This window comes from Myotis myotis, unplaced genomic scaffold, assembly GCF_014108235.1.
Source record: "Myotis myotis isolate mMyoMyo1 unplaced genomic scaffold, mMyoMyo1.p scaffold_m19_p_1, whole genome shotgun sequence".
Classification (NCBI taxonomy): Eukaryota; Metazoa; Chordata; class Mammalia; order Chiroptera; family Vespertilionidae; genus Myotis; species Myotis myotis.
In genome coordinates, this window is record NW_023416313.1 from 15,523,016 (window position 1) to 15,550,847 (window position 27,832).

Below are 27,832 nucleotides of genomic sequence, written 5' to 3' on the forward strand. Positions count from 1 at the left end.
TTAGACCTAACATTCCTGTTTTACAGATGGGGAGGGACTGAAGCTCTAGACCAGTGGTTCTCAACCTTCCTAATGCCGCGACCCTTTAATACAGTTCCTCATGTTGTGGTAACCCTCAATTTCATTGTTACAAATTGAACATAATTAAAGCATAGTGATTAATCACAAAAACAATATGTAATTATATATGTGTTTTCCGATGGTCTTAGGCGACCCCTGTGAAAGGGTCGTTCGACCCCCAAAGGGGTCGCGACCCACAAGTTGAGAACTAGACTAACTGCTCTAGACTAACTGTGAGTCTTAGAGTGTTTTGTTAGAAAAGACCTGGACTTTGGGGGGACAAAACTTGGAAATAGTTTATGAAATTATTCAACAGTTTTTTCTCATGGTAGATACTCAGTCGTGAGTTTTTGGTGTTTTGTTTTTTTTTTTTCAATAGGGCAAGAATGATTGTGATCTGTGCTCATATCCTACAGAAGAAAAGCTGTTGTTTGAATAAAAACATTTCCATGTTTGGGATTTCCAGATTTGGTTTGTTAGAAGGTAGACAGTTGCCCTTTAATGGACTCTAGACGCGCCATTACTCTTTTATTTCTCTTCTGCTTGTGGCTGACACTTGCTCAGCAATCTGTCTGTCTCTTTTACTGCTCTCTCATACTTCAGTGTTCTCTCTCTTTTCCACTTACCACCCCTCAGTGCCCTGTCCACATTTCTATGCAGTCTGAACAAACAAGAATATTTGTTCTAAATTCTTCCTGTTTAGAATAATATGGGAACAGTGCTTTTGAGTCTGAAAACTAGTTGAGGAGTGTGGTAACATAAAAGGTAGGTCCTAGGAAGTAGTCCAAAAGTGAAAAGAACTTACCGAGGATAGGTTGTGTTCCTCTTTCACAGTAAGCAGTTCATTGGTATAATGGCCAGACCACTAGTATTTATTCTTGAGGAATAGAACCAAACCAAAGTATTGGTGGATAACCAGGGGGAAAAATCAACAATTAAAATGACAATTTCAGATTTATACTTAGCATTGAGAATTTCTTAAATTTAGGTGCTATCACCATTTTAAAAGCCCAGAATTGTTAGCCACATCATTGTTAGTGGCTTAGACATAATGGGTCTTATATTAGCATTTGAATATTGTTATTACAATAAAAAATTGCCTGGGTGAACTTGTTGGAGACCTGCATCTGGTATATGCAGGTTTTCCTATGTTAAATGTAAAAATCTTGGGTTTTATTGAGGAAAAACACTAGCCAAAAGACTGGTCTTGGGCCTTAGAGTCTGAACTACCAGGGGGGAGGAAGAAAGAGGTGGTCTGAAAGGATTTACTTGGGCTGTAGGCAAAAGGGTGGAAGTGGTGAAGCAGGGCCAGCAGAGTCGGAATAAAGAAATGGCTGCTCCTGTGGAATGGCTGGTGGTAGCAGTCTGGACAGCCCACGTGTAAGCAAGAGGGGGCTTCCGTAGTTAGATGGTGCCTGGTTAAAATAATCTGAGGAAATAGCCACCTGGAAATTAATCTGAAACTCCCAACAGGCAAAACAGGCATGTGAGAAATCTTATTGTTGTTTTTGATTTTGAGAGTACATTTATTAAAGCTGGGACAGTGAACCAAGAAAAGGCTTAGGATAATAGAAGCAACAGGAAAGAGAGTACGTGGGACTGCTTTGTCTCTAGAAATGTTATGGGAGAGAAATGAGCTAAGGCAGGGCTATTTTCAGCTCACTGGAGAGTCGAGAAAAGGGGGCCCCTACCCATTGCTCCCTTGGCTGCAAGTCCCCTGGGGTCCCTTAAAAGTTTAAGAGGGAAGAAGAGGGGGAAGGGAAAGGTGCAGGCGTACTCCTGGGACCCCAAGAAGTCTTTTGTTAGAGTTCTGTGGGTTTCTCATTTGCAGGCCATTGTAATTTAGAGCATCAAGATTTTTTTCTTACCATTGCCCCCTTTTCATTTAGATCTTTCGAAGAAAACATTCCTGTAGAATGTTTGCATGATTTTAATTATGGTTAAATGGCCCTTTCATGTTCAGGGTGTTGTCCCATGTTGCTTTGAAGGTTTATTCCTAGGCCATCATGTCCCATGGAGGAGGGAAGTCCAAGGATTACAGCTAGGTGATGAGAGATATTTTAGTATTATCAGCCACTGATGAGGATTTCCATTTCTTTGAAGAGTAACTTTTTCTGGAAAGGTGTAAGTGATTATTTCAGTCTGTTGAGCAAGCATTAATATTAGCTGGGACTTGATTTATGGATCTACATAATGGAAAGAAGCAACAGGTATAGTAAAGGTTACTAAAAGGTTACTGGAAGCAGTTAGGCATCTAAAGAAGAAGTGTTTTCTTACTGAAACAAAAGAAAAAAGTTAATGGTTCACCTACATTATCAATGCAGTTTCTGCATCTGTAAGGTTGTCAGTCGAGATTTCTGGGTGGAAGGCCTAAAGCTTCTAATGAGGGAGTGATGGCCAGCAGTGGCCATCCGATTCTCCTGCTTTGCACTTGGAATGTCTCTGGTGAGGTCATCAGATGTGCCAGCTTACCTAGCACCAGCTACTGAGGTTGTTTAAGCATGAGCTGTTATGGTGATTTCTCTGATGTTTATATCAAGTCATCTAGCTGCGCTTTAATTCCAAATCAGAGGATTTTAGAAAAATGGAATGTTAGTTTGGAGGGGTGTAGCCAAATACTTAAAATTAAAAGAATTCAGAATGTAGTCCAGTTTACAGGTGAAAAAGAAAACTTTAAAGACAGTTAACAGAATCTAATATATATATTATATTATAGTTTCTATTGAAATGCAATTTCCTCTGAAACAGCAGTTCTCAACCTGTGGGTTGAGACCCCTTTGGGGGTCGAACTACCCTTTCACAGAGGTCGCCTCAGACTATCGGAAAACACATATATAATTACATATTGTTTTTGTGATTAATCACTATGTTTTAATTATGTTCAATTTGTAACAATGAAATTGAGGGTCACCACAACATGAGGACCTGTATTAAAGGGTCGCGGCATTAGGAAGGTTGAGAACCACTGCTCTAAATCATAATTTTTATCAAATATTGCCAAATTATAACTTATCTATTGCATGAGTCTACTAGTAGTTTCAATAAATCTGGCCTGATTATTTGTATAAATGTAACAAGAATAACAATTGATCATATAGGCTCTTTTAAATCTTCTCAAACATTACCATTCTATTTGCCTTGGTAATAAAGTCAGTTTTCAATTGTGTCCTCTTATAAAGAGAACAGATTCTTACTGAATTTTTATAAATAATCATATTGTCATGAAAATAATAGTTATTAAGTGTTTCCTCTGGAGGGATCAAGTGGGCAGAAAAATATAAACGACAAAGGTATAACTTAACAAGTTGCTCTAGGTCATTAAGTAACAAGATTAGCAATGTTTTAAACAAAAGAGCATAAAATTAATTATCCTCAGTCATTCAGTCCCATAACTAATTCCTCTGTATCTTGATCATTTGCCAGTATTGAATGATTCCTTCATCCAGTTTAAAGGTATATCTGAAATTTTATTCTCAGAAACCTTTGTTTTAGGATGTCAGAATCTTTTCCATGGATCTTCCTGAAGGTGAAACACATTTGCAAAAGCATAAGAGTAGAACAATGACTGTAAATGACAAAAATACTTAAAATGACATGTTACAGATCTGATTATATAATGCAGTGACAAAGAAATTTGCTTTTCTCTAATATAACATTTTGAGATAATTAGAATTAAAAATGAAAAAGTATATAAAATACACATAATTACTCTTTATTTGACAAAGCTTTCCATATAATTTTAGTATATCAAGTTGGCCTGCTTAGCTTAAATTTTCTGTTTTATAAGGAGAGCAAATATTAGAGATATTCCAGGAGCCATTCAAATAACTCAAAACCAATTCCAGGTTAAGAAAGTCTCTTTTTAAGAACCCTGAGAAATTTAAAGCAATATTAAATTATCCATTTACTGAAAATAACTATAAGAGATAATGAAACAAAAATAGAGATTACCTATTGTTAGTAAAACCTTAGTTCTTATTCTAGAGACATTTGTTTTCTTGAGTAAATCAAGTACCTATTAAGACAATATAAAACTATTTTGTTTTATTTTTTATTGATTTTAGAGAGAGTGGAAGGGAGAGGGGGAGAGAGAGAGAAACATCAATATGCTATCTCTCATATGCTCCCCAACCGGGGATCGAACCTGCAACTTGGTTATGTGCCCTGACCGGGAATCAAACCCTCGACTCTTCTGTGCACGGGATGACACTCCAACCAACTGAGCCACACCAGCCAGGGTAAAACACAGCTATTTTAATAAAACATAGAATCTTTGCTTTCTAAGTAGAAAACTTTTTCATAATATCTTACCTGGAGCAGAATGATAAATACAGGAAAAAACTGTTTTTTTAACCCAGTGAAAAAGAACAAATCTCTTGTATCAGTTTACTTTTGATATTTAAATTTGCTTATTTAAATGAAATCTTATTCAACTTTACCTGATATAAAATTTCCCTTTTTTAAGATTTCTCTTTATGAACCTTCTAGAACTTTCTTGGTCCAATTTACAGTGCTCTTCCTACTCATTCAGAAATAACCATCTTAGTACAAATAAGTCTCAAAATATATCCATACCTTAGGCCCAAGAAGCTAGCTTCACAAATATTTTCTCTTGTCAGTCTAAATTTAGAAGGGAGAAAAACATTCTGAGCAATTCTAACTTGTCATTTTTAGCCTATTTAGACAAAAAGAAATGCACACAAATCAACCTTGTTTATTTTAAAAGCCCTTTAGTGTTTTAGGGGAGTGACTGGAAGTTTTGGAGGGTGTTTGTTATGTTTTTTTTTAATTGATTTCAGAGAGGAAGGGATTGAGAAAGAGAGAAACATTACTGATGAGAGAGAATCATTGATAGGCTGCCTCCTGCACACCCCACACTGGGGATGGAGCCCTCAATCAAACGGTCACCTCCTGGTTCATAACTGAGCCATACCAGCTAGGCTGGAGTTTTGACTCCTGCAATTTAAAATGCTTTCAACCAATAATGGATGGGGAAGTTGTTTTCAGGTCTGTAGGCTGCTGTTTTGTGAGTTCTCCTTCCCAGTAAATGGGTGAGTACTCTTTTAAGCATGGAAAAGTCCATTCTCACAGTTTCCATACCTAAACTTAAATAGCATTGGTGGAGTGGGGGTTGGGAGAAACAGTAATTACATGCCATGTCCATAAGATGCCATTCTGAGGTCAATGATCTCAGACAAAGATAAACTACAAAGGTAGTTAAGGGCTTCCCCTTAAACCCACCAGTCTGAGGAAGGAGGATGGCTCTTTCCATCACATTCTGATGTGAACGTGGAACCCACCCCACAGGGACACTGAGGGAGCAGTCTCATCACATTTTGGGTGCTACTTCCAGACACTTTACTGAGGGAATACACTTTCCAATAAAACCGTGTGCTTCTATCACAAGGTGTAGGTTTGCTCAATCCAGGGTATCAGAGGGGTAGAAAAAAGAAGGAGCACATCTGGGGGTTCTGTTAATGTCACACGGTGAGTCCGGACAGCAGCATTCCTTTCTGCTGTTTCAAAGCGTGGCCCTTTATTTGGGTGCCAAAATGTTAAACTAAAAATCTTTAATTTCCATGGCTGAAAGTCTTTTTTGTAAGTAAAGTTTTATTCAGCAAAAAAATGCTAGCTAAAAGACCAGTTTGGGGGCATGGAGTTTAAACATGGTATGGCTCAGTGATTGAGCGTCGGACCTATGAACCTGTAGGTCACAGTTTGATTCCCAAACAGGGCATATACTGGGATTGCTGGCTCAATCCCCAATGTGGGGCGTGCAGGAGGCTGCCGATCAATGATTCCCTCTCATCATTGATATTTGTCTCTCTCTCTCCCCCTCTCCCTTCCTCTCTGAAATCAATAAAAATATATTTTTAAAAAACAACAGCCAACAGCATGGCCAGGTAGAAAAAACTGCATGTTTGCCATACCTGAGTTTTGCAAGATTTTTTATACTTCAAGTAGTGGGGAGGGAGGAGAAGGAGGTTGCCTGAAAGAATTTACATGAACTGTAGGCAAAAAGGGATGGGGGAAGGTGAAGCAGGGTCTATGGAAGAAGAAATGGCTGCTTTTGTAGATTGGCTGGGGTAGCAGTGCAGAAAGCCCACATGTAAACAAAGGGGGAGAGAGAGGTTGGGTTAGATGATGCCCAGCAGAGGTAAAGCTTCCAAAATAGCCACCTATAAATTAATCTGGAATTCCAACCAGCAAAAACAAGGGATGTGAGAGGTCGTTTGTTAGAGTCCTATCTCTCACTCGCCAGCCACTGTAATTTAAGTTAGAATATCTTAGATTTTTTTCTTATCACCCTTCAGTTTCAGACTCAACAAAACTACATGGAGGAATATAAACTTCTAAGGGCTCCTTTTCAGGTGTATTGTTAGTAGCCCCAATTAGATCTTGATACCACTTCTTCATAGAATTCGTTAGAAACTGGATTATCACTTTTTTGACATGTCAACATGTCTCATTAACAAACATTGCTACTGTTGAGCTAGTAACAACAGTAACCTATGGCATTGTGGCTTTGCAAGGCATTTTGCATGAGAACATGTAAACTAAGGTTTAAACTTGAAGGGGATTTTTATGAGTTTATTTGAGCCAAACTGACATTGCCTAGAAGCAAAATCTCAACGGATTGAGAAAATGCTCCAGATAATGGTAGTTTTGCATCTTATTTTATACATTATAATCAAAGGAGGAGGTGTAAGGGGGTTACGTGAAATCCATTGGTGATAGATGAGAGAGAGAAGGGGGGAGAGAGAAAGAGAAGAGGGGAGGGGAGAGGAGGAGAGAGGAGAAAAGAGAGAAAAGAGAGAAAGAAACATTGATGCCAGAGAGACATCAATTGGTTGCCTCCCATTACACACAACCCAGGTGTGTGCCCTGACTGTGAATCAAACCTTTGACCCTTCAGTGTACAGGACAACCATGCCAGCCAGCACTGGCCAGGGCTTGAATACTTTTAATTACTTCATAGTAAACCTCAATTCAGAACCTTTCCTTTTGCCTGTGCTGAGCAGAACCTCCTTGAATGGTAGTTGAAGTATTAGGCTGCCTGTAGTGCCACCCAAGGCAAACCAGTTTGCTGTCAGATTTTGTACCATCAGGATCTCCTGGGAGGCCAGCTGCTGGGGCTGTTTTTTTTTTTGTTTGTTTGTTTGTTTTGTCCTAGCAATGCATGAAGGTAGTGTGACAGGTTAATGGCTCAGATACACGTTGGCAGGAAGCCATCCTTTAAGCTTTCAATTGTGGTTAAGACCACTTCTTCAGAGTGGTTTTTGGCTTTACCACAAATGTAGGTTTGATGATTATAATATGACATGTGATAACAGAAAGCTAAATTACAATTCAGAAGAAATGTATTGTTTTGGGTATTAACACTCAAGCAGAATGCCATTTCCTTATTCATGTAATGGTGTTATTAGAAACATTTTGGAAAGCTTTTCTCCATTCTGAACATACGAATTTTGATTATTTTATTATTTTTGCATATTGCATATTCACCTTTTTAACTCAGTGTCCTATGTTACATGTTTTAAGATGATAATTGTTATTCTCAATTTTTTGCCTTTAGGGACGTGCTTCTTTGAAACAGCGTAACTCCTTACAAACCCGAATCATAGCTTTTCCTTTATGCAATAGACCTTATTTGGGTTATACCATCTATAAGTGTTCTAATCTACAGTATTTAAAAGGAAAATAAAGGGCGGATGCCCTGCTGAATTAAAATACTTTAGAATACCAAGTTGTGTATTAAAGGTTTGGCTGTTTAACAGATTAGCCAAACATGGTTTGATGTAGGTTGGGCTGGTACAGTGTTTGTATAATTTCTACCAACAGAAAAATGAAGACTGCCGAACCTCTTTGTTAAACTGAAGATGTCTGTGTAGATTCTTGGTCCTTTTTAACTCTGAAAAAATGTCCTTTGTAGAAGGTGATTGATAGTCTTAACACTAAAGTCATGAAACTTTCATAGTTCCCACTGCATTTGTAATTTATTCCCCTTGTTCACGGAAAATGCAAGAATAATTGTCAAATTTATAACATACACATATGCAGTTGTACACATGTCTATGGTATATACTTACATGTATTCAATAGCCAAGGTGTGGCTCCCATGGCAGATGTCTTTAGATTTCATGAATTTTATCTATTTACAGCTTTAGAAAACATTTTCTCACTTTTTAGTAATCAAAGAAAAATTTACTCTTAACCCTTACAAAATTTAATCAGTAGCTGAAGTTATTAGGAGGATAATGAAGGACAGTTTCCTTTCAGGTTTTCTGTCGACCCCTCACTTAAACAAACTAAATCTATGCTGTATTATAGAAAGTTTTAGCATCAATTAGTGCATTTTATAATTCTCCCATAAAAATTTATTCTCTGGGCACTCTCTTCACATGCAATTAAATTCTATTTCAATGTACACAATATGGAAAATCGTGAACATTATACTCTAGTTACATTTTGGACCAAATTCACCATTTTGTGAACTTGAGCACAGTAGTTGCTAAGCTGAGAATAATGGCACCTACCTTGTAAGATTGATATGTGTATGAAGTGAGATACGCATGCATGGTATGTAGCCCAAGGATGGCCCTCCTGTAGCTGCTATTGTAGTGCATTTGATACGGATAGGAGCCATGTTTAAGTGTAATTGCTGCTATGTGTTCCAAGGGTCTAGAACAGTGCCTAACACAGTAGGCATTTAAATGTGTGCTAAATGGTTAATGAAAGAAGAAAGGAACCAGAATCTCAGAAAACAATTACACCATTCTCTCCTCCCTATTCATCTCAGTTTTAGTGAGATAGGCAAAGGAAGCCAGTTTTCAAATTAACAGGAACATTCTAATCCTGGTACATATTCAGTATTTATTCATGGCATTGCATAATTAGTGTTTTGTTTTGTTTTTTAAAAAAAGTATACTCTTGTGATAGATGATTTGCCAAACGGGGGACCACAGTGTATCTAATCACTTGCCTACTAAGTAGGAGAGAAGAGTGTTGGAACATCTTACCTGAAATTTGGATGGAAAGGAAAGAGGACCAATTTCATCAGAACATTCATCGTCATTGGCTCAATATTTAAGTTTTTTTTAATATGAAATACATATATCCTGCAATGGTGTAATTGAGGATAAGAAGTCACTGTCTTGTAAAATTTTGATATTAAAATAGAATTTGAAGACAATAGGAATAGAGTCCAGGAAAGAACTTCTTTCAACCAGGAGAGAACTTATTTTCAAAATCAGCCATTCATTCCAAAAACTTTAAACAATATGTATAAGAAATAGATTTCTAAGTTAAGTAATATGCCTGCAGAATAGCAGATCACACAAATCATAAATGTACAGTAGAGTGAATTTTCACAGAGTGAATGTGCATGTGTGATCACCACACAGATGGAGACTTAAGAATTCTTAACAGCTCCCTAGAAGCCCTTTTTGTGGCCTCCTAGTCTCTATACCTCCCTCTCATAGGTAACCTATAATCTGTCAAACACTATAGGTTAATTTTGCTTCTTGCTTTTGTTTTCATGTAAACAGAATTATGCATTTTTGTACTAGAGTCTGGCTTCTTTGGCTAGTACTCAACATCGCATGTGTAGTGATAGTTGGTTCACTTTCATTGCTGAATAGCGCTCTGTTGGCCGCTGCTGTAGTTTTATCTGACCCTTGACAATAGTCATTGTGTTGTTTCTGGTTTGGGGTTATGTCTGATGATGCTATGAACATTCTTGTACATGTCTTTTAGTACCCATCTGTACAGATTTGGTGGCATAGCATTTTTACTACTTTTGAGCTTTATCAGCAATAATATGCTCAACTCAGGTAGTTTGGTGGGGGCGGGGCGCTAAAAGTCTTACATGCCATTCTCTGTTTTTATTTTAAGCCACCTGTATTCTAGAGTTGGTGTATTAATGGCTTTCAGTCGAAGTCCAAAGAATGCAATTGCATTTTGCTATTTACCTAAGCCAGACTTAATTAGTAAAGAATGAAACATCTGTAGAAGAATATAATGCATTCTAGAGCAAAATGGAATTTTTGCTGCTGTTTACCATTATCACTAATAAGTATGTGAAGGATGTGCCTGTTGTTTTATATATGCACTTGGGAGGGGATGGAATGTAGGTCTTACTTCTTCACTCAAAAATTAATGCTACTAACTGGATAGCTTTTTGTATGTTGTATATAGGCATAGAGGCCCAGTGCACAAGATTCATGCATGGAGGGGGGGGAGGTAGCGGGGAAGAGTCCTCAGCCTGGCCTGTACCCTTTCGCAGTCCGGGAGCCCTCGGGGGATGTCCGACTGACGGGGAGCGGGCCTAAGCCATCAGTCGGACATCCTTAGGCTCCTGCCACTGCAGCTGTGTTCGCCACAGCTTCTGCCTGAGTGGCACTCCCTCTGTGGGAGTGCACTGACCACCAGGGGGCAGCTTCTGCATTAAGCATCTGCCCCCTGGTGGTCAGTGTGCTTCATCGTGACCGGCCGTTCGGTTGATTTGCATATTAACCTTTTATTATATAGGATAGGATGACTGGGAGGGGCTGTGTAAACAGCAATTTATTCCTAGTTGCACACATGGATTTTCAATTGTTTTGTTAATACAAATGGTACTTTGTTTTTGCAGAGTCACAATTGTCTCCCTAAATAATCCATTTCCAGAATTGAAATGGTTAGAAATTCAAAGCTATGCACATCTTGAATTATAATAGTGTTTTCCAAAAACATTGCACAAATTTAAACTACCAACAGTATATGAGAGTTTTGTTTTAACCATGTGTACACCAACACTGGGTATTATCAGACTTTAAATCTACAGCAAGCAATTCTTTTTCTTTTTTTAATATATTTTATTGATTTTTTACAGAGGGGAAGGGATAGGGATAGAAAGTTAGAAACATCAATGAGAGAGAAACATCGATCAGCTGCCTCCTGCACACCTCCTACTGAGGATGTGCCCGCAACCAAGGTACATGCTTCTAACCCGAATTGAACCTGGGACCCTTCAGTCCGCAGGCCGATGCTCTCTCTACTGAGCCAAACCAGCCAGGGCAACAGCAAGCAATTCTTAAAAAACTTTCATAACAACATGAAAACTATGCCAAGAAGCTGGCCACAGAGTATCTTATGTGTCACCTTCCACTGATGTTTGTTTTTTTTTTTGGATAGGTTTGTCACCACCAGGTTTCGTGGCAAGCAGGGTTAGGCAAGCAACTTGATCAGGAGATTAGTGCTTCTCTGAGTGTGGCCTTTTTATTGTGATATAATTGCAATTTATAGAAAAATTGAAAGAATATTACAAAGAAGTTCATCCAGATACCACAAGTGTTAACATTTTTACCACATTTGCTCTATCCTTCTGTATTCTCTCCCTCCCTCTCTCTCTCTTTACCTGAAACATTTGAAAAGAAGAAGTAGATACCAAGCCCTAAGTACTAAAGCTAGTGTTTCTAAAAACGAGGACATTCTCTGCATTTTTAAAAATTATATTTTTATTAATTTTACAGAGGAAGGGAGAGAAACATCAATGATGAGAATCATCAACAGCTGCCTCTTGCATGCCCCTACTGGGGGTGTACCCCCCAACCCCAGGCATGTGCCCTGACTGGGAATTGAACCATGACCTCCTGGTTCATGAGTAAGTGCTCAACCACTGAGCTACACTGGCCTGGCAGGACAGTCTCTTAATAACCTCTGTACAGTTATCAAAACCAGAAAATCAAAATTGATATAATCCTGTTCTCTAATCTGGTTTAATTCAGATTTTGTCACTTATGTAAGTAATGTTCTTTATAGCAGAAGTAAATTCTGGATAGTATATTGTATTCAGTTATCATGGTCCTCCAGTCTCTTTTACTCTGGGCCAGTTCCTTGTTTTTTGTTTTTATTTTATTTATTTTTTGTTTCCCTTTCATAACTTTGATCCTTTTAAAGTATAGTTACTTTGTTGACTATTCCACAATTTAGGTTTATGTTTCTTCATGCTTAGATTCAGGCTCTGCATTTTTGGGGTAGTAATATCATAGAAGAGACACTTTGCTCCTCTTGATGCATCACAATAGGAGGCATTTGATGTCAGTTTGTCCCAGTCAGTCTCTGGATACATGCAACTGAAGTAGTTTGCTCATCGTTTCATTGCCACCTCTTGCTGAAGCCATCCATAGGTTTTAAGGTGCATGATTTTCATATAAGATCTTTATATGTGATGTTAATGGAAGTCATTGTTCTCACAACTTAGTTGTGCCATCTGGATAATGAGGCTGGTGGCTACTGCAGATTTAATGTGGGAACAATCTCTTTTCAGGTATGGATTTTTGGGAAGGTACCCTTTATCTGGCAATAATATTGGAGATACCCCAAAAGCCAGTTTACTGAGAATGGCTGGAGGTGGTGGTCTCCGTCATCCTGCATTTATATCTTTCCATTCTTTCTGCTTCTTTACAAACTGCTGGTAGTTTGTTATAAAGTTAAGTTTGTTTTTTTAAAATTATTATTATTGGAAAAGAAAAGATAGGATAAATGAACTTTAAAAATTAAGGAAACAGTGCTTTTCAAATGTTCTACCCAGTATAGGAGAAAGAAGGGGAGCATGTTACTCTACCTGATGGGGCCATAGGATATTTGTTCTGTTTATGAAACATGTTACATACACGTGATAGTCCAGGAGAATACATCATACTTTGGTCATCTTTGTTCCAGTAGCCAAGGACCATTGATTACACCTGGAAATTTTAAGCAGTATTGGCTATTTAATGTGGTTCTTAGGGTAAGAGCAGGTTCAAAACTAATAATTGAAGCACGACAAAGGCTGACGTCTTGCTCAAAGTTGTGTGACTTAGTAGGCTGTTTTCTATTTCCTTTCTGCAAATACCGCATCAGTGTTTCTTGCCTTAATTTATTTTAATTGTATTTCTTCATTAAACAAAATTTGTGAAATACAGAAAAATAGAGGAAATTACTTTTAGTTTCACTGTCCAAGGGCAGATAAATTTCACACATGACTTGAGGTTGTTTTTCCAGCCAGCTCTATGTTTTTAAAATAGAAGATCTAATGTTGTGTTACGGGTTTTTATTTTGTTTTGTAGCAGTACAATTACTAAATTTTTCTATATTTTAAAAAGTTTTTTCTTGTCTTCCCCTCTGCCCCTGCCTTGGCTTTTGACTTGGTTTTCTCCTGTGAAACATCTATTAGCTAGAAAAGGTGTTAAGATGGTGAAGTTTTGATAGCTTTTATCATGTTTGTTTTCAATACATTTGTGGTCATATACTTCCTTAGCAGATTGGTAAATATAGAAGCAAATGTGTCTGTTATGGGAGAAAACAATATTGCATCTCCATGGTGAACAAAAAGGAAGTGTGTAATATACGTGTAGTGTTTATATAGACTTTTTATTTGAAAAATCTTATGGATTGGAGGATATGTGGGAACCTCAATACTGTTTACAGAATATTTAATGATTAAGGAAAACTTTTAAAAAAAACTTTACACTTCCAGGTATATGAAAATAGATTTAACTATGTAATTTGACTATGTAATTAACATGTTCTTACTTTGACTACAAGAGCATTGTTATTTTAGAAGGGGAAAGCTAGTGAAGTTAAAGTAAAATGAATTTGCCAGCTTAAAGTTATACATATAACAATATATTTTGGGTAATGTAAATTTTCTTGAGCCATAGGATTATATGAACATTATTAGGTAATGATGGTACATAGATTTTTGTGTTTCATTTGCCAGTCCCAGCCTGAAGGAAAAGTACAGAACAGACCAAGAAGGAATGGACATGGGCATAACCAACATTATCTAAGCTGTCACTTATCACTTAAAAAAAAAAACCCAACAGGCTAGAATAATAATTTTTTCCCTTTAAATATGTAACAAGAATGATTATTACATTTAATCAAAATTACATTTCATTAGTATGCATAAAATTTGAAAAATCTCATGCCAATGAGATAATGACAACCTCTAATATCAAAAAGATAAATTGGATAGCAGTGATTCTTTGTTACAGTGAGGAATTAATTTATTATTTCATGGGATTATAGTGTCCCTAGGGTACTTAAATATTTACTTTTTTATTTATTTGTTTTTTGGAATGTTAAATAAACCATACACCTGTTATGAAAAGATCTTGGTTGGTCAAACTTCTGGTTCAAAAAGAGGATTGGGATGCACACAACAATTATTGGAGATGCTTTATTATATACTGAAGAAACAATGCAATCTTATTAATGTTTATAAGATTCCTAGCCTGAGGATGATACCTGGAGAACGGTGCATCATGTTGAAATGCTGTTCTAGCTCAGCAGGCGAACACTTGTGTTCCCTTGTTCATGTTTCCTATGAGGGCAAGAGTGATGAGTGATGCACAAGCATGCTTATGTAATTGTTGACTTCATGTAATGGGTATTCCAAAGAAGACCATTGTTAACATTAATTTTTTAATTTAATTTTTAAATCATTTTAGAGCAGCAGGAAAGAAAATTTACACTTAAATCAGAATATAATAAACTAATCATGTAATAAACCTGTGTTAGATCCTGTGTTACATCCCAAAGATGTTTGATATTTGGAATAATTAGTAGGGTAGTGGCATCACTGAAAAGTTTTATCTCATTTGTTAACTGTCTCTAAAATTTTTAGCATTTTAAGCTGTTAGGTAGATTCTGGCTGCACCCCACTTTATAAAGTTAACTTTGATCTTAAAATATATAAGCTAAAAATTGTTTTAAAGATATCTTAAACTCCCTGGGTTTTATAAAATAACTAGAGACCTGGTTCACAAATTCATGCACCAGTGGTGTCCCTTGGCCTGCCTGGCCTGCGGGATTAGGCCAAAATTGGCTCTCTTACATCCCCTGAGCGGTCAGGCCAGGCTGAGGGACCCACCGGTACACAATCGGGGCTGGGGAGGGACCGCTGGAGGGCTCCAGGGCGTGTCCGATCCATCTTGCTCAGTCCCTGTTGGCCAGACTCCAGCAGCAAGCTAACCTACTGGTCGGAGCGTCTGCCACCTGGTGGTCAGTGCACATCATAGTGAGTGGTTCAGTGGCCTTAGCATATCATCATCATATTACGCTTTGATTGGTTGAACAGATGACCGGACCCTTAGCATATTAGGCTTTTAGCATATAGAATTCTATATCAAGCCTAGTGAGGCATTTTTACTTTAATCATACGCTATAATGCTACATTTAATCAGTTTTGAAGGTTCAAAAAAATCTTTTCTATGAAAAAAGATTAGGAGTAGATTTTTGCCTTTCATTCCATAACTGCAAATCATGGGTTAATCAACAGTTCAGTGTTTCTAAAACCTGTGTTCTTAACAGCTTTGCTGATGTTACTACTAAAACATATTTTTTTGGTTTGGTTTTTGGTTTTTATTTTAAAAATCTTATATCCGATTAGATAAAATCAAAGAGAATAATAAGTAATTCTTCTTACAGAAATGTGGGTTATTTGCCCATTTTTTGGTGCTACTTCAATTAAAGTCACTTTTAAATATTTGAGGGTTAGTGAAAATACCAAACTATTCATAGTCACAGACACCCATTGTTTATAAATTATGAGGTCATAAACAATATCATATAGCATTAAGTTACCCAACAAAATGAGCTGCATGGGTTTCTAAAACTTTTATCATCAAAATTAATAACTGTGGAACATCACAAATATAGAGAAATCTTAAGTCAAATTAGGCTCCACAGCCTGTAACTGTGATTGTGAACAAGCTATTTAAGCTGTTTATAACTGCAATCTTGCTTAAAAGAATAAAATAAAATAAAATTTTATTGATTGTTTTTCTTCAAGAGCTATGCCTTCATCTGTCTGTTCAGGAAGACCTTATTTCCTATTCAGAGGAAATAGTATGGTAGGTTACCATGTAGGAGTTAGATTCTTCTTGAACTTATTTGTCTTTATTAACATCACTAGGGGCCCAGTGCACGAATTCATGCACCTTGAAAGGAACTGTGGGCCGTGAGGCTGCAGTGGGGAGAGGAGCGGGTCTCAGCCCACCCTCTGCGCCCCCACCCAGCCCCTCCTGTCATGGCCCCATCCCCTGTCTGCTGGCAGCCCTGCTCCCGCCATCACTGCTCCCACACGCTAATGGTGCCGGCCCCTCTCGCATCCGCTGACAGCACAGAGTGATTGGGGCTGGCGCCAGCAGTGGGTGTGAGCGGGGCTGGCACTGTCAGCAGGTACCAATGGTGGCTGCTGCCCCAGTCGCCCCTCAGGAGCAGGGGGAGGTGGAGAAGCCTTCAAGGGCGATTGGGGCCTGCAGCTGCTGATGGCGCTGAGTGATCGGGACTGGCGCTGGGAGCCAGCATCGGGTGCGAGTGGCGGCTCGGTGCTGGCTGTGGGTGCAAGAGGGGCCAGCGCTATCAGTGGGTGCGAGCAACGGCTCTAGCGCTGGCAGTGGATGCAAGCGGGGCTGGCAGCAGGCGCGAGAGGTGGCTGTCAGCCGTGATCGCCCCTCAGGAGCAGGGAGAAGTGGAGAAGCCCTGAGGGGCGATCGGGGCCAGCAGCCGCCGCTCACACCTGCTGATGGTGCCAAGCAATCGGGGCCAACTCTGGGTGCCAGCAGTGGGTGCAAGCGGCGGCTCTGGCGGCAGCAGTGGGTGTAAAGGGGCCAGTGCCAGCAGCAGGTGCAAGCTCCCGGCGGGACTGCAGTGCGCAGGAGCAAAGAATTTCCAGTAATCACCAGAGGCTTGCCCCGATGACAGCGACTAGCGCCCCAATCTGCTCCACCATCCTGCCACAGCCAATGCCTGCCATATTTCGCACTCTGCCGCCGACGCCTGCCATGTTCCGTGTGCACCCCTGGTGGTCAGCACACATCATAGCGACCGGTTGTTCGGTTGTTTCGCTGTTCAGTCTATTTGCATATTAGGGTTTTATATGTATAGACTAGAGGCCCGGTGCACAAAAATTTGTGCACTCGGGGGGGAGGGGGGGTCCCTCAGCTGGGCCTGTGCCCTCTCGCAGTCTGGGACCCCTCAGGAGATAACAACCTGCTGGCTTAGGCCTGCTCCCGGGTGGCAGAGGGCAGGCCCAATCCCTAGGTGCAGCCCCTGGTTGGGCTCAGAGCAGGGCCGATTGGGGAATTGGGGCGTCGCCCCGTCATGCACAGAGCAGGGCGGATTGGGAGGTTGCGATGCCACCCTCAGTCACGCTCAGCGTAGGGCCGATTGGGGGGTTGGGGCACTGCCCCCTGTCACACTCAAGGCAGGGTCGATGGGGAGGTTGCGGCGCCACCCCCTGTCACACACAGAGCAGGGCCAATCGGGGGGTTGGGGCGCTGCCCCCTGTCACGCACAGAGCAGGGCCCATCAGGGGGTTGGGGAGCTCCCCCCTGTCACGCACAGAGCAGGGCCCATCAGGGGGTTGGGGCGCCGCCCTCTATCACCCACAGAGCAGGGCCGATCAGGGGGTTGGGGCGCCGCCACTGTCACACTCAGGGCAGGGCCGATGGGGAAGTTATGGCTCTACCCCATCACACGTAGAGCAGGGCCCGTGGGGTGGTGGGGTTGGGGCGCCACCCTCTATCACCCACAGAGCAGGGCCGATCAGGGGGCTGGGGCGCCGCCACTCTCACACTCAGGGCAGGGCCGATGGGGAGGTTATGGCTCTACCCTGTCACACACACAGCAGGACCCGTGGGGTAGGGGGGTTGGGGCGCCGCACCCTGTCACACACAGCCGCAGGGCGATCAGGAGGTTGGGGAGCTCCCCCCTATCAGGCACAGAGCAGGGCCGATCAGGGGGTTGGGGCACCTTCCCCTGTCAGGAACAGAGCAGGGCCGATAGGGAGGTTGTGGCCCTGCCCCCTGTCACACACAGAGCCACAGGGCAATCAGGGGGTTTGGGCGCTGCCCCCCGTCATGCTGTTCCCAGTGCCGGGAGACCTCTCGGCTCCGCTGATCCCGGTGCTGGGAGGCATATTACCCTTTTACTATATAGGATAGAGGCCTGGTGCATGGGTGGGGCTGGCTGGTTTGCCCTGAAGGGTGTCCCGGATCAGGGTGGGGGTCCCACTGGGGTGCCTGGCCAGCCTGGATGAGGGGATGATGGCTGTTTGCAGCTGGTCACACACCCTTCAGGGTGGGGGTCCCCACTGGGGTGCCTGGCCAGTCTGGGTGAGGGGCTGAGGGCTGTTTTCAGGCTGGGACTGAAGCTCCCAACTGCTCCTTTTTTTCTTTTTTTTTCTTTTTTTATTCTGAGCCAGCTTTAGCTCTGAGGCTCCAGCTCTTAGGCCTCCGCTCCTGAAAGCAGGTATCTGGTTTGTTTAGGTTCTACAATCGAAACTCTGTATCAACTCCAGGTCTGAAATCCCGGCTAGCTGAAAGCTGGTTTCTGGGGTTTTGTTTAGCTTCTATTTTTGTAACTATGGCAGTTAATTTGCATATTGCCCTGATTAGCCAATGGGAAGGGTAGCGCTCATACGCCAATTACCATGTTTCTCTTTCATTAGATACGATAGTTAATTCCTTTAGTTATTTTGGCATAAGCAGTTACAACTAAAAAATAGTAATACAGGTTGCCCTTGAGTAATGCCCTCTGCCAACTAGTTGAAAGGCTTCTGTTAGTCCATTTAGCCTATCCCCATGGTTGGCAAACTGAGGCTCACGAGCCACATGCGGCTTTTTGGCCCCTTGAGTGTGGCTCTTCCTAAGCCTTAGGAGTACCCTAATTAAGTTAATAACAATGTACCTACCTATATAGCTAAGTTTAAAAAATTTGGCTCTCAAAAGAAATTTCAATTGTTGTACTGTTGATATTTGGCTCTGTTGACTAATGAGTTTGCCGACCACTGGCCTATCCTATATAATAAAACCCTAATATGCAAATTGACTGAATGGCAGAATGACTGGTCACTATGACATGCGCTAACCACCAGGGGGCAGACACTCAATGCAGGAGCTGCCCCCAATCCTGGGTTGAGCGTCTGTCCCCTGAGAGGGAGGTGACCAGCGGCGGCAATCGGGGGGCAGGGCCAGCCAGTGGGCGGCACCAGGTCGCCAGCCAAGGTGGGTGACAGCGGGGACCCCCGATCGCCCTGCCCACTGGTCACCCCACAGATGGCCCTGATCACCAGCCAGGCCTAGGGACCCTACCCTATATATTGGGAACAGTCTCTTAGATTTAAAAATTAAAACCTGGCAAAGCTACTCCAACACTGAAGAAAAAAACAGGATGATGCAGCAATTACATGCAGTGACTCTGGCTTGCAATTTTGTGGTCAGCCCTGATTCTGACACTTACAACTGTGTGACAACGCCAATTCTCTCTGCTTTTGTGTCCCCCCCCCCCCCCCCCAATAAGATGTGGAAAATGGTACTACTGCCTCAGAAGGATCATATTATGTACTACTTTTTATAATCAGGGCAAAAAAATGTAGCTGCCCATACAACAGCAAGATGCCTTTCACCTGTATGAAAAGTATGGTCACTGGTGCATGCAGCATCCCAGATTGCGAGAGGGATGTCCGACTGCTGGTTTAGGCCTGACATTCCCCCAATGGGTCCCAGATTGCGAGAGGTTAGCCCGGCCCACCTGTGCATGAATTTCATGCACCGGGCCTCTAGTTTCTTTATGAAGGGGAGTATACCATATGCTAGTTATGTAGTCAGCATGTAGGTTTAAATCTCAACTCTGCTGCCATTTATTTACTCTGTAACGTTGGGAAAGATTCTTCATCTTTAAAATGGGCAAATATACACCTTACAGAATTATTTTATAATGACTAAAGAGGAGAGTGTATTAAAAATGTATAGTTCAAGAAACCAAGATGGCGGCATAGGTAAACACCGGAAATTGCTGCCTTGCACAACCACTTCAAAAATACAACTAAAAGATAAAACAGACGTCATCCAGAACCACAGGAAGGCTGGCTGAGTGGAAATTCTACAACTAGAAGGAAAGAGAAAAGCATACCGAGACTCAAAGGAGGTGCGGTGTGGAAGTAAAGTGCAGAGGTACAGAGGCGCACATGGAAAGGGCTGGCAGCTGAGGACACGGTTGTCTTTTTCAATCGGGAGGGAGTCTCAAGCTCCCTACTGCTCTGAACTCCAGTTCTGGGCAAGTCTCTGGCGACCCAGACTCATACGGGGAGAGACTAGACCAGGGGTGGGCAAACTTTTTGACTTGAGGGCCACAATGGGTTCTTAAACTGGACCGGAGGGCCGGAACAAAAGCATAGATGGAGTGTTTGTGTGAACTAATATAAATTCAAAGTAAACATCATTACATAAAAGGGTACGGTCTTTTTTTTTTTTTAGTTTTATTCATTTCAAATGGGCCGGATCCGGCCCGCGGGCCGTAGTTTGCCCACGGCTGGGCTAGACTGTCTGGCATCAGTCGGACCTCGAGGGCGGCTTTCTCTCAGAGGTGCTTGCAGCACGGGACACTGAGAAGCGAACCTCTTAGGGCAGGACTGAGGAGCAGCCATAGCTGCTTGCTCCACCCTGTTGATCCCCTGAGACCCCGCCCCGCCCAAGCTGTGCACTGCTTTTGCATATGAAAGGCCTGGCCCTTTGCAATCTGACAATTACCTAACAAACTGCAGCTGGCCCAAAGCCCCACAGCAGCTTGTATGCCTTCACAGCTGAGCTCCTGCTGGGTAGCCTCAGGCAGAGGCTAAATTAGCACCTCTTTAGAGATCCCAGAGCCAGTGTACTCAGTTGTCAGAGTGGGACCATCCAGATTACAACTCCTCAGATCCATAAGGCACACTCAGGGGGCAGACTCAGTGAGCACCAAAGCCCCACTGAAGCAAGTCTTGCCCTAGAAGGGTGTCTCCAGCATAGAAGTTCTCCCACCGTAAACACAGCTGATTCTCACAGCCAATTGGCCTGGAGGTCAATTCCTCCCAGTGATACCTACAACAGCCAAGGCTTAACTACAACAAGACTGTGCACAAAGCCCACAAGGGAGTGCACCAAGAGTGTCCACCTCAGGTAACTGGGGAGGCTGAGCCATTGGGCCCTATAGGACACCTAGCACAGAAAGCCACTCTATCAACACAGGGAAACATAAAAAATGCAGAGACAAAGAAACAGGTCACAAATGACAGAAATGGAGGAAAGCAAACTATTGGATATAGAGTTCAAAACCACGGTTATAAGGTTTTTCAAGAATTTTCTAGAAACCGCCGATAAACTTAGTGAGACACTCAAGAAATCTAGTGAGACCGCCGATAAATTTAATGAGATCCTCAATAAGTCTAGTGAGACCCTTGAGGTTGTGAAAAAGGACCAACTAGAAATTAAGCATACACTGACTGAAATAAAGAATATTATACAGACTTCCAACAGCAGACTAGAGGATCACAAGAATCAAGTCAAAGATCTGAAATACGAAGAAGCAAAAAACACCCAACCGGAAAAGAAAAAAGAAAAAAGAATCTGCCGAAACCGGTTTGGCTCAGTGGATAGAGCGTCGGCCTGTGGACTGAAAGGTCCCAGGTTCGATTCCGGTCAAGGGCATGTACCTGGGTTGCAGGCACATCCCCAGTAGGAGATGTGCAGGAGGCAGCTGATGGATGTTTCTCTCTCATCGATGTTTCTAACTCTCTATCTCTCTCCCTTCCTCATATTAAAAAAAAAAAAAAAAGAATCCAAAAATATGGAGATAGTGTAAGGAGCCTTTGGGACAACTTCAAGCGTACCAACATCCGAATTATGGGGGTGCCAGAAGAAGAGAGAGAGCAAGATATTGAAAACCTATTTGAAGAAATAATGACAGAAAACTTCCCCTACCTGGTGAAAGAAATAGACTTCCAAGTCCATGAAGCGCAGAGAACCCCAAACAAAAGGAATCCAAAGAGGACCACACCAAGACACATCATAATTAAAATGCCAAGAGCAAAAGACAGAATCTTAAAAGCAGCAAGAGAAAAACAGTCAGTTACCTACAAGGGAGTACCCATACGACTGTCAGCTGACTTCTCAACAGAAACTTTGCAGGCCAGAAGGGAGTGGCAAGAAATATTCAAAGTGATGAATACCAAGAACCTACAACTAAGATTACTTTATCCAGCAAAGCTGTCATTTAGAATTGAAAGTCAAATAAAGAGCTTCAGAGATAAGGAAAAGCGAAAGGAGTTCATCACCACCAAACCAGTATTGAATGAAATGGTGAAAGGTATCCTTTAAGAAGAAGAAAAAGAAGAAAAAGGTAAAGATACAAATTATGAACAACAAATACACATCTATCAACAAGTGAATCTAAAAATCAAGTGAATAAATAATCTGATGAACAAAATGAACTGTTGAGTATAATAGAATCAGGGGCATAGAAAGGGAGTGGACTGACTATTCTTCTGGGGGGAGAAAGGGTGTGGGGGATGCGGGAAGAGACTGGACAAAAATCGTGCACCTATGGATTAGGACAGTGGGGGGGGGGTGGTAAGGGCAGAGGGTGGGGTGGGAACCAGGTGGAGGGGAGCTATGGGGGAAAAAAGAGGAACAACTATAATCTGAATAATAAAGATTTAATTTTTTAAAAAAGTGTATAGCTAAGTCCCAGCTCGTGATAAACACTTGTGACCTCTACACTACCTCTTGGGCTGTGAGGATTTTTCTGGGTGCTGTAGATGGTGTGAGACAGGGACTTTGGTTAGTGGTTTTTGTTTGCAAAGTATCTCTGAAAGGTACCGGAAATCTTCATCTAATCAGTCTGCTACATGCTCAGAGGCCTACTTCAAGTGTGCTGTGTTTGTTTAGGAATCATTTTTGTATTTTACTATTTTTGGGTATTGATGTTTACCAGAGGATTTGTCTCTTCAGTGGTCAGTAGGGTTGAAGTATATGTTATAAAGGAGATTTCATGTTTCCTAAAATGCTTATGTCATATAGCCTATTTAATTTTTTTCTTCTTTTTTTTCCCCCAGAAAATTTGGTGAGCGGCCTCCACCTAAACGACTCACTAGGTAAGCATTATATTGGTCAGCCTTTCAATAAAACATTTCATACAAGTGTTAGAGCCTGTCATTTTCAAAACTATATTAGGTGATCTTGAAAAGAAGTTATTGATATATTGGTATCTAGATTATAATCTTAGTCCCATCCTCTCTATCCTACATCCCCTTTCCCCCCATAGAAATATCAGGATAAGAGGATACATTTCAAAGGGGAAAGTAAGCCTTTGAATATAATCTTGGGTGTCATAGTTAATATCACAAGGGCTACAGTGTAAAAAATAGTTTTCTATATCTGGCTGCATTTAACCAGTCACAATTTGTTGATTATACATGGGACTTGAAAGATACTTAATACATCCTTTTAGAAAAGAATTTTACAGAAAACACAAGATTTTACCCATTTTAATGAGTCTGTAAATATACTGTGTTCCAATGATATAAATTAATTTTATAAGATTTTAATTGCAAATGTTAAATTTAAAAGTATTAATCTTGAAAATGATTTTAAAAATTTCCAACAGTCGATGGTTGTAAATAAAATGTAAGACATTCACTTCCACAGTTTTAGTCCTAGAGTTAATGCTAACCCTGCATTGTTAGTATGTTCCAACTTTAATTATAAGCACATATAAACATATGCCTGTATTTCTTCTTCTTCTTTTTAAAGTCTGACATTATACTTGACTATTGTTCTGTATATATATATATATATATCTTCTACTTCATTCTCTACATTGTCTTCACACTGCTTTTGTTTTATTTTTACATTAATGGCCATTTGGATAATTTCCACATTATTGTTATTACTTAAAAGCTGTTGCACTCAAAGAATGATGGAGACATGCCAGAAGATTTCCAAGGGAGCCAACTTGAAGAGGCTTCCTTTTAGCCAAATCATGGGCACTTTGATCACCAAGATAAATTATAGGAATGGATTACAATCCATATAATAAAATGATAGTTAAGAAGCCTACACTGAGTTAAAAAATGATTCAGTAAATGAAACAGAGGAGATAGCTTTTCCTTACAGAAGAATTTTACCTAATAAAAGTAGAAGGAATGCCTGAACTAGGAAATCACACTTTGGCAACCACTACAGTAATTGTTTCAGGCATAAATCATCAATGAATGCTTAAACTATTGGTTTAAAATCTCATGAGAAACAAAGTATTCACATAGTCTCTAAGTGTGTCCTCACAAGTATGTATTATTTATAAAGCGAAAAATAATAATGTCAACGAAGAAACCTGGCAGACACCACCTTAATGAAGTCATCTAAATACCAACAATAGGACAAATAAATGTTATGTGCATCCTGAGAAGGACATAATCTTACCTTTGTGCTGTTATTGCAAAAATGTGTAAATGTCTAAATGTAAGCATAAGAAAACATCAGACATGCAAATAAGGGGCATTCTATAAAATAAATGGCATTTACTCTTCTAATTTTTCAAGAGCATAACAAACAAAGACTGAGGAATACCTCATTAAAGAAGACTAACAAGACATGAAAACTAAATTTAACTAAATCTTCGGCCAGGAAAAAATTTTTATTTTGATCTAAAGCTAGAGAGTTGGCAAACATTTTCTGTTAACGGGCCAGATAACAAACATTTTAGGCTTTTTGAGCCACACCGAGTCTGTTGTGACTTCTCAACTCTCTTCTTATATCCCCAAATAAGCCACAGAAAACATGTAAATGAATGGCATGTCTGTTCCAGCTCAACTTAATTTTGAGAAACTGGAGGCCATCCTGATTTGGCCTGAGGGCAGTAGTTTCTCAACACTGTCCCCCCTCTCCCCTTAGTAAAGGACATTAGTGGGACAGTGGCAGCATGTGAATAAAATCTATAGATACAAATATTGTATCCGTGGTATTGCATTGTGATTGTATAAGAGAGTGCCTTTGTTTTAAGAAATAAACACTAAAGTATTTTGAGTAAAGGGATGACATGTCTACAGTGTGCTCTTGAATGGTTTTAAAACATCGTATACAAACATGGTAAAATGTTTGGGGGAAAAGGGACTAGGAATTCTTTGTACTACTTTTACAACTTTTCTATAATTCTGAAATTACATTAATCAACATTAAAAAACTTTTAAAAAGGCATTACATAAATATTCCACATGAAGTGGGATAGGAAAATATAACTTGTCTCACAGGTTCATGTAAATATATTTTCAGTTACTTATTGTTACATATTTTGAAGAAATACTCAGTGGAATTGTTGAATTCACATGTATAGATAATTTAAAAATTGATTGATAAATATTTTTATTTCATTACCAGCAGCAGTAGGTTGGGGTAACAATAAAATATATTTTGATGGATAAATTAGTTACTTAATTGGATACCCTGTAAAAATAGTAATCAATACTATGATGATAAACATGAGGAAAAATTTCTTTCCTTAAATACATAAAATAATATAGTTAGGTCCCATCTACTTTATCATGATTTTCCATTTACCCTTTAAGCAATTTTCCCTGTTTGGAAAATTTTAGTAGCTTTTAGGACTTCTAATTCTGGCCAAGATGGAGTAACAGGGACTGGAATTACTCTCCGGCCTGAAACAACTAAAAACCCGGACAAAATTTATGAAACAGCGGTTTTCAAGATATTGGACAGCAGGCAAGAAAGGACAGGTGATCCCTGAGAGACAGGAGGCAAATGAGGTGAGCTCTACAATTGCTCCAGCTTAGTGCCTGGGGAGAGTTTCCACGTCCTGATTAGGGAGGGGGCATCCAGGTGGAGCCTAGTAAGCACCTTGAGTTGAGATGGAGCTGGGACTCTAAGGAGGCCATGATGGCTAGAGTTTCCAGGGCAGAGAACTGGAGAGGAAAGTGCTGTGCAGAGTTCCAGAGATCTGCAGAGGGTTCCCTCTATCTTCAGTTGAGTATAGATCAGCACGTGTGTGTGAGGAGACTACCCAAGGTTGGGGGGAAACCAACCTAAAGAATTAGAAGGAAGAATTCCTAAAGCTCAGTCACTACAACAAATAGGACCTGTTCCCAGAAACCAGTGTGGAAAAATCTTAAAATTCACATGCATCAACTAGAGTACTCGGGAGGGTTTGCTTCCATAGTGCTGCAAAATTAGGCCTAGACTACATGTTGCTCTGGTTTTACCTAACAACTTAAAAACAAGATTGAAAGAATCACACTCTTTCCAAGTAACTTAACTGTGCATCAGAACAAAGCTCAAGAATATTTACAGGAATAGACAAATACCCAGCACTCAAAAAGGTAAAATTGATTGAGTCAAAACGTATCAGTCATACAAAGAGCAAGCAAAATATGACCATAATGAGGAGAAAAACCAGTCAAAACCAACCCAGAAATGACACAGATAATAGAATTAGAGGCAATAAAACAGTTATATTTGTCTTCTAATATAGATCAGGAATTTACAGTTTTTCTTGAAAGGGTCAGATGGTCGATAGTTTAGTTTTATGTGGCCCATACAGCCTCTGTTGTAACTATTCAACTCTGTTGTAGCATAAAAGGAGACATGGATAATGTGTATACTAGTGGATATGTCTGTATATTGGGGTACAATTTTTTATTTCTAAAACAGGCAGTGGGTCGAATTTGACCCACAGGCTTTAACTGTGCATCCCTGAGCTAGAGGAGAGATTGAATGAGTTAAATAGAGGACATGGAAGATCCAAATCAAATTTTTAGAGACGAAAACTGCAGTACTAAAGATGAAAAGATAAAATTTCTGGGATTAATTTGCAGATTTGCACTGCTGATGAAGAGATTGGTGAACCTGATAACAGCAATAGAAACTATCCAAAATGAAAAAAAGTCTGAACAAAAAAGATCCTTAGTGAGCTGTGGTTTATGTTCAAGTAGATAAAATACATGTAATTAGAGTCATTGAAGGGGGGAAGGGTATGGCTAAAAGAATATGTGAAAAAATAATGTCTGAAATTTTTCTAAATTTGATAAACTATAGTTTCAAGAAACTCAGCCCCAAGTACAAAGTGCTGAAGGACATCATAATTAAATTGCTTAAAGATGGTGATAAAGAGAAAATATTAAAAGCAATAGAGATAAAAGATAAATTACGTACAGAGGAACAAAGATAAAGATTATGGGATTTTTCATCTGAAACCTTGCTAGATAGAAAGAAGACAGTGGAGCAAGACAGTTTTCCCAAGGAGGGGAAACATAGCAACCTAGGATTCTATACCCAGCACAGGCAAAATTAAGACTTTTAGACATAAAAACTGAAAAATAGTTCATCACAAACAGGCATGAGCTGCAAGAAATGTTAAAGAACTCTAAGCAGAACAATCATACCAGATAGAGATCTGATTATTTACAAATTACTACTGTCAAAAATGAGAAAGATGACATCATTGCAAATTCTACAAATATTTAAAGAATAACAAGCAAATATGAATAACTTTCTGCCAGTAAATTTAGCTTTTGAAGAAGCAAAAATTCCTTGAAACCAGCAAACTACTAAAGCTTTCTCAAAAAGAAACTTATAGCCTGAATAGCATTATAGTTAAAGAAATTGAATTTCTAGTTATATATCTTCCCACAAAGAAAACTACAGGCTCAGGTAATCTCACTATTAAATTCTACCAGACATTTAAGAAATTAATTATGCCAGTTCTATACATACCATTCCAGAAAATTGGAGAGCAGAACATACTTTCCAATTCATTCTGCAAGGACGGTATTGCCATGTTACTAAAAGCAAAGACATTACAAGAAAATAAAACTATAGACCAGTATTCCTTATGAACATAAAAGCAAAAAGTCTTAACGAATTTTTAAAGTGAAACCAACAATATGTAGAAGGGACAATATATTATGACCTAAGTG

The 27,832-nt window shown here is 40.1% G+C and overlaps 1 protein-coding gene across 11 annotated transcripts in view; it reads left to right on the forward strand.

Annotated features, from left to right (window-relative positions):
* The window catches only part of RBPJ (recombination signal binding protein for immunoglobulin kappa J region), a 103,788-nt gene that overhangs the window by 37,073 nt on the left and 38,883 nt on the right, over positions 1–27,832 (forward strand). For 10 of the 11 annotated variants that reach the window (XM_036330694.1, XM_036330684.1, XM_036330702.1 and 7 more), the window contains one exon: positions 22,961–22,999. In XM_036330694.1, the coding sequence (XP_036186587.1) occupies positions 22,961–22,999 (39 nt within the window). Of the gene's footprint in view, positions 1–22,960; positions 23,000–25,468; positions 25,667–27,832 lie in introns of those variants that run through there. The other variant, XM_036330674.1, reaches the window with a different exon arrangement.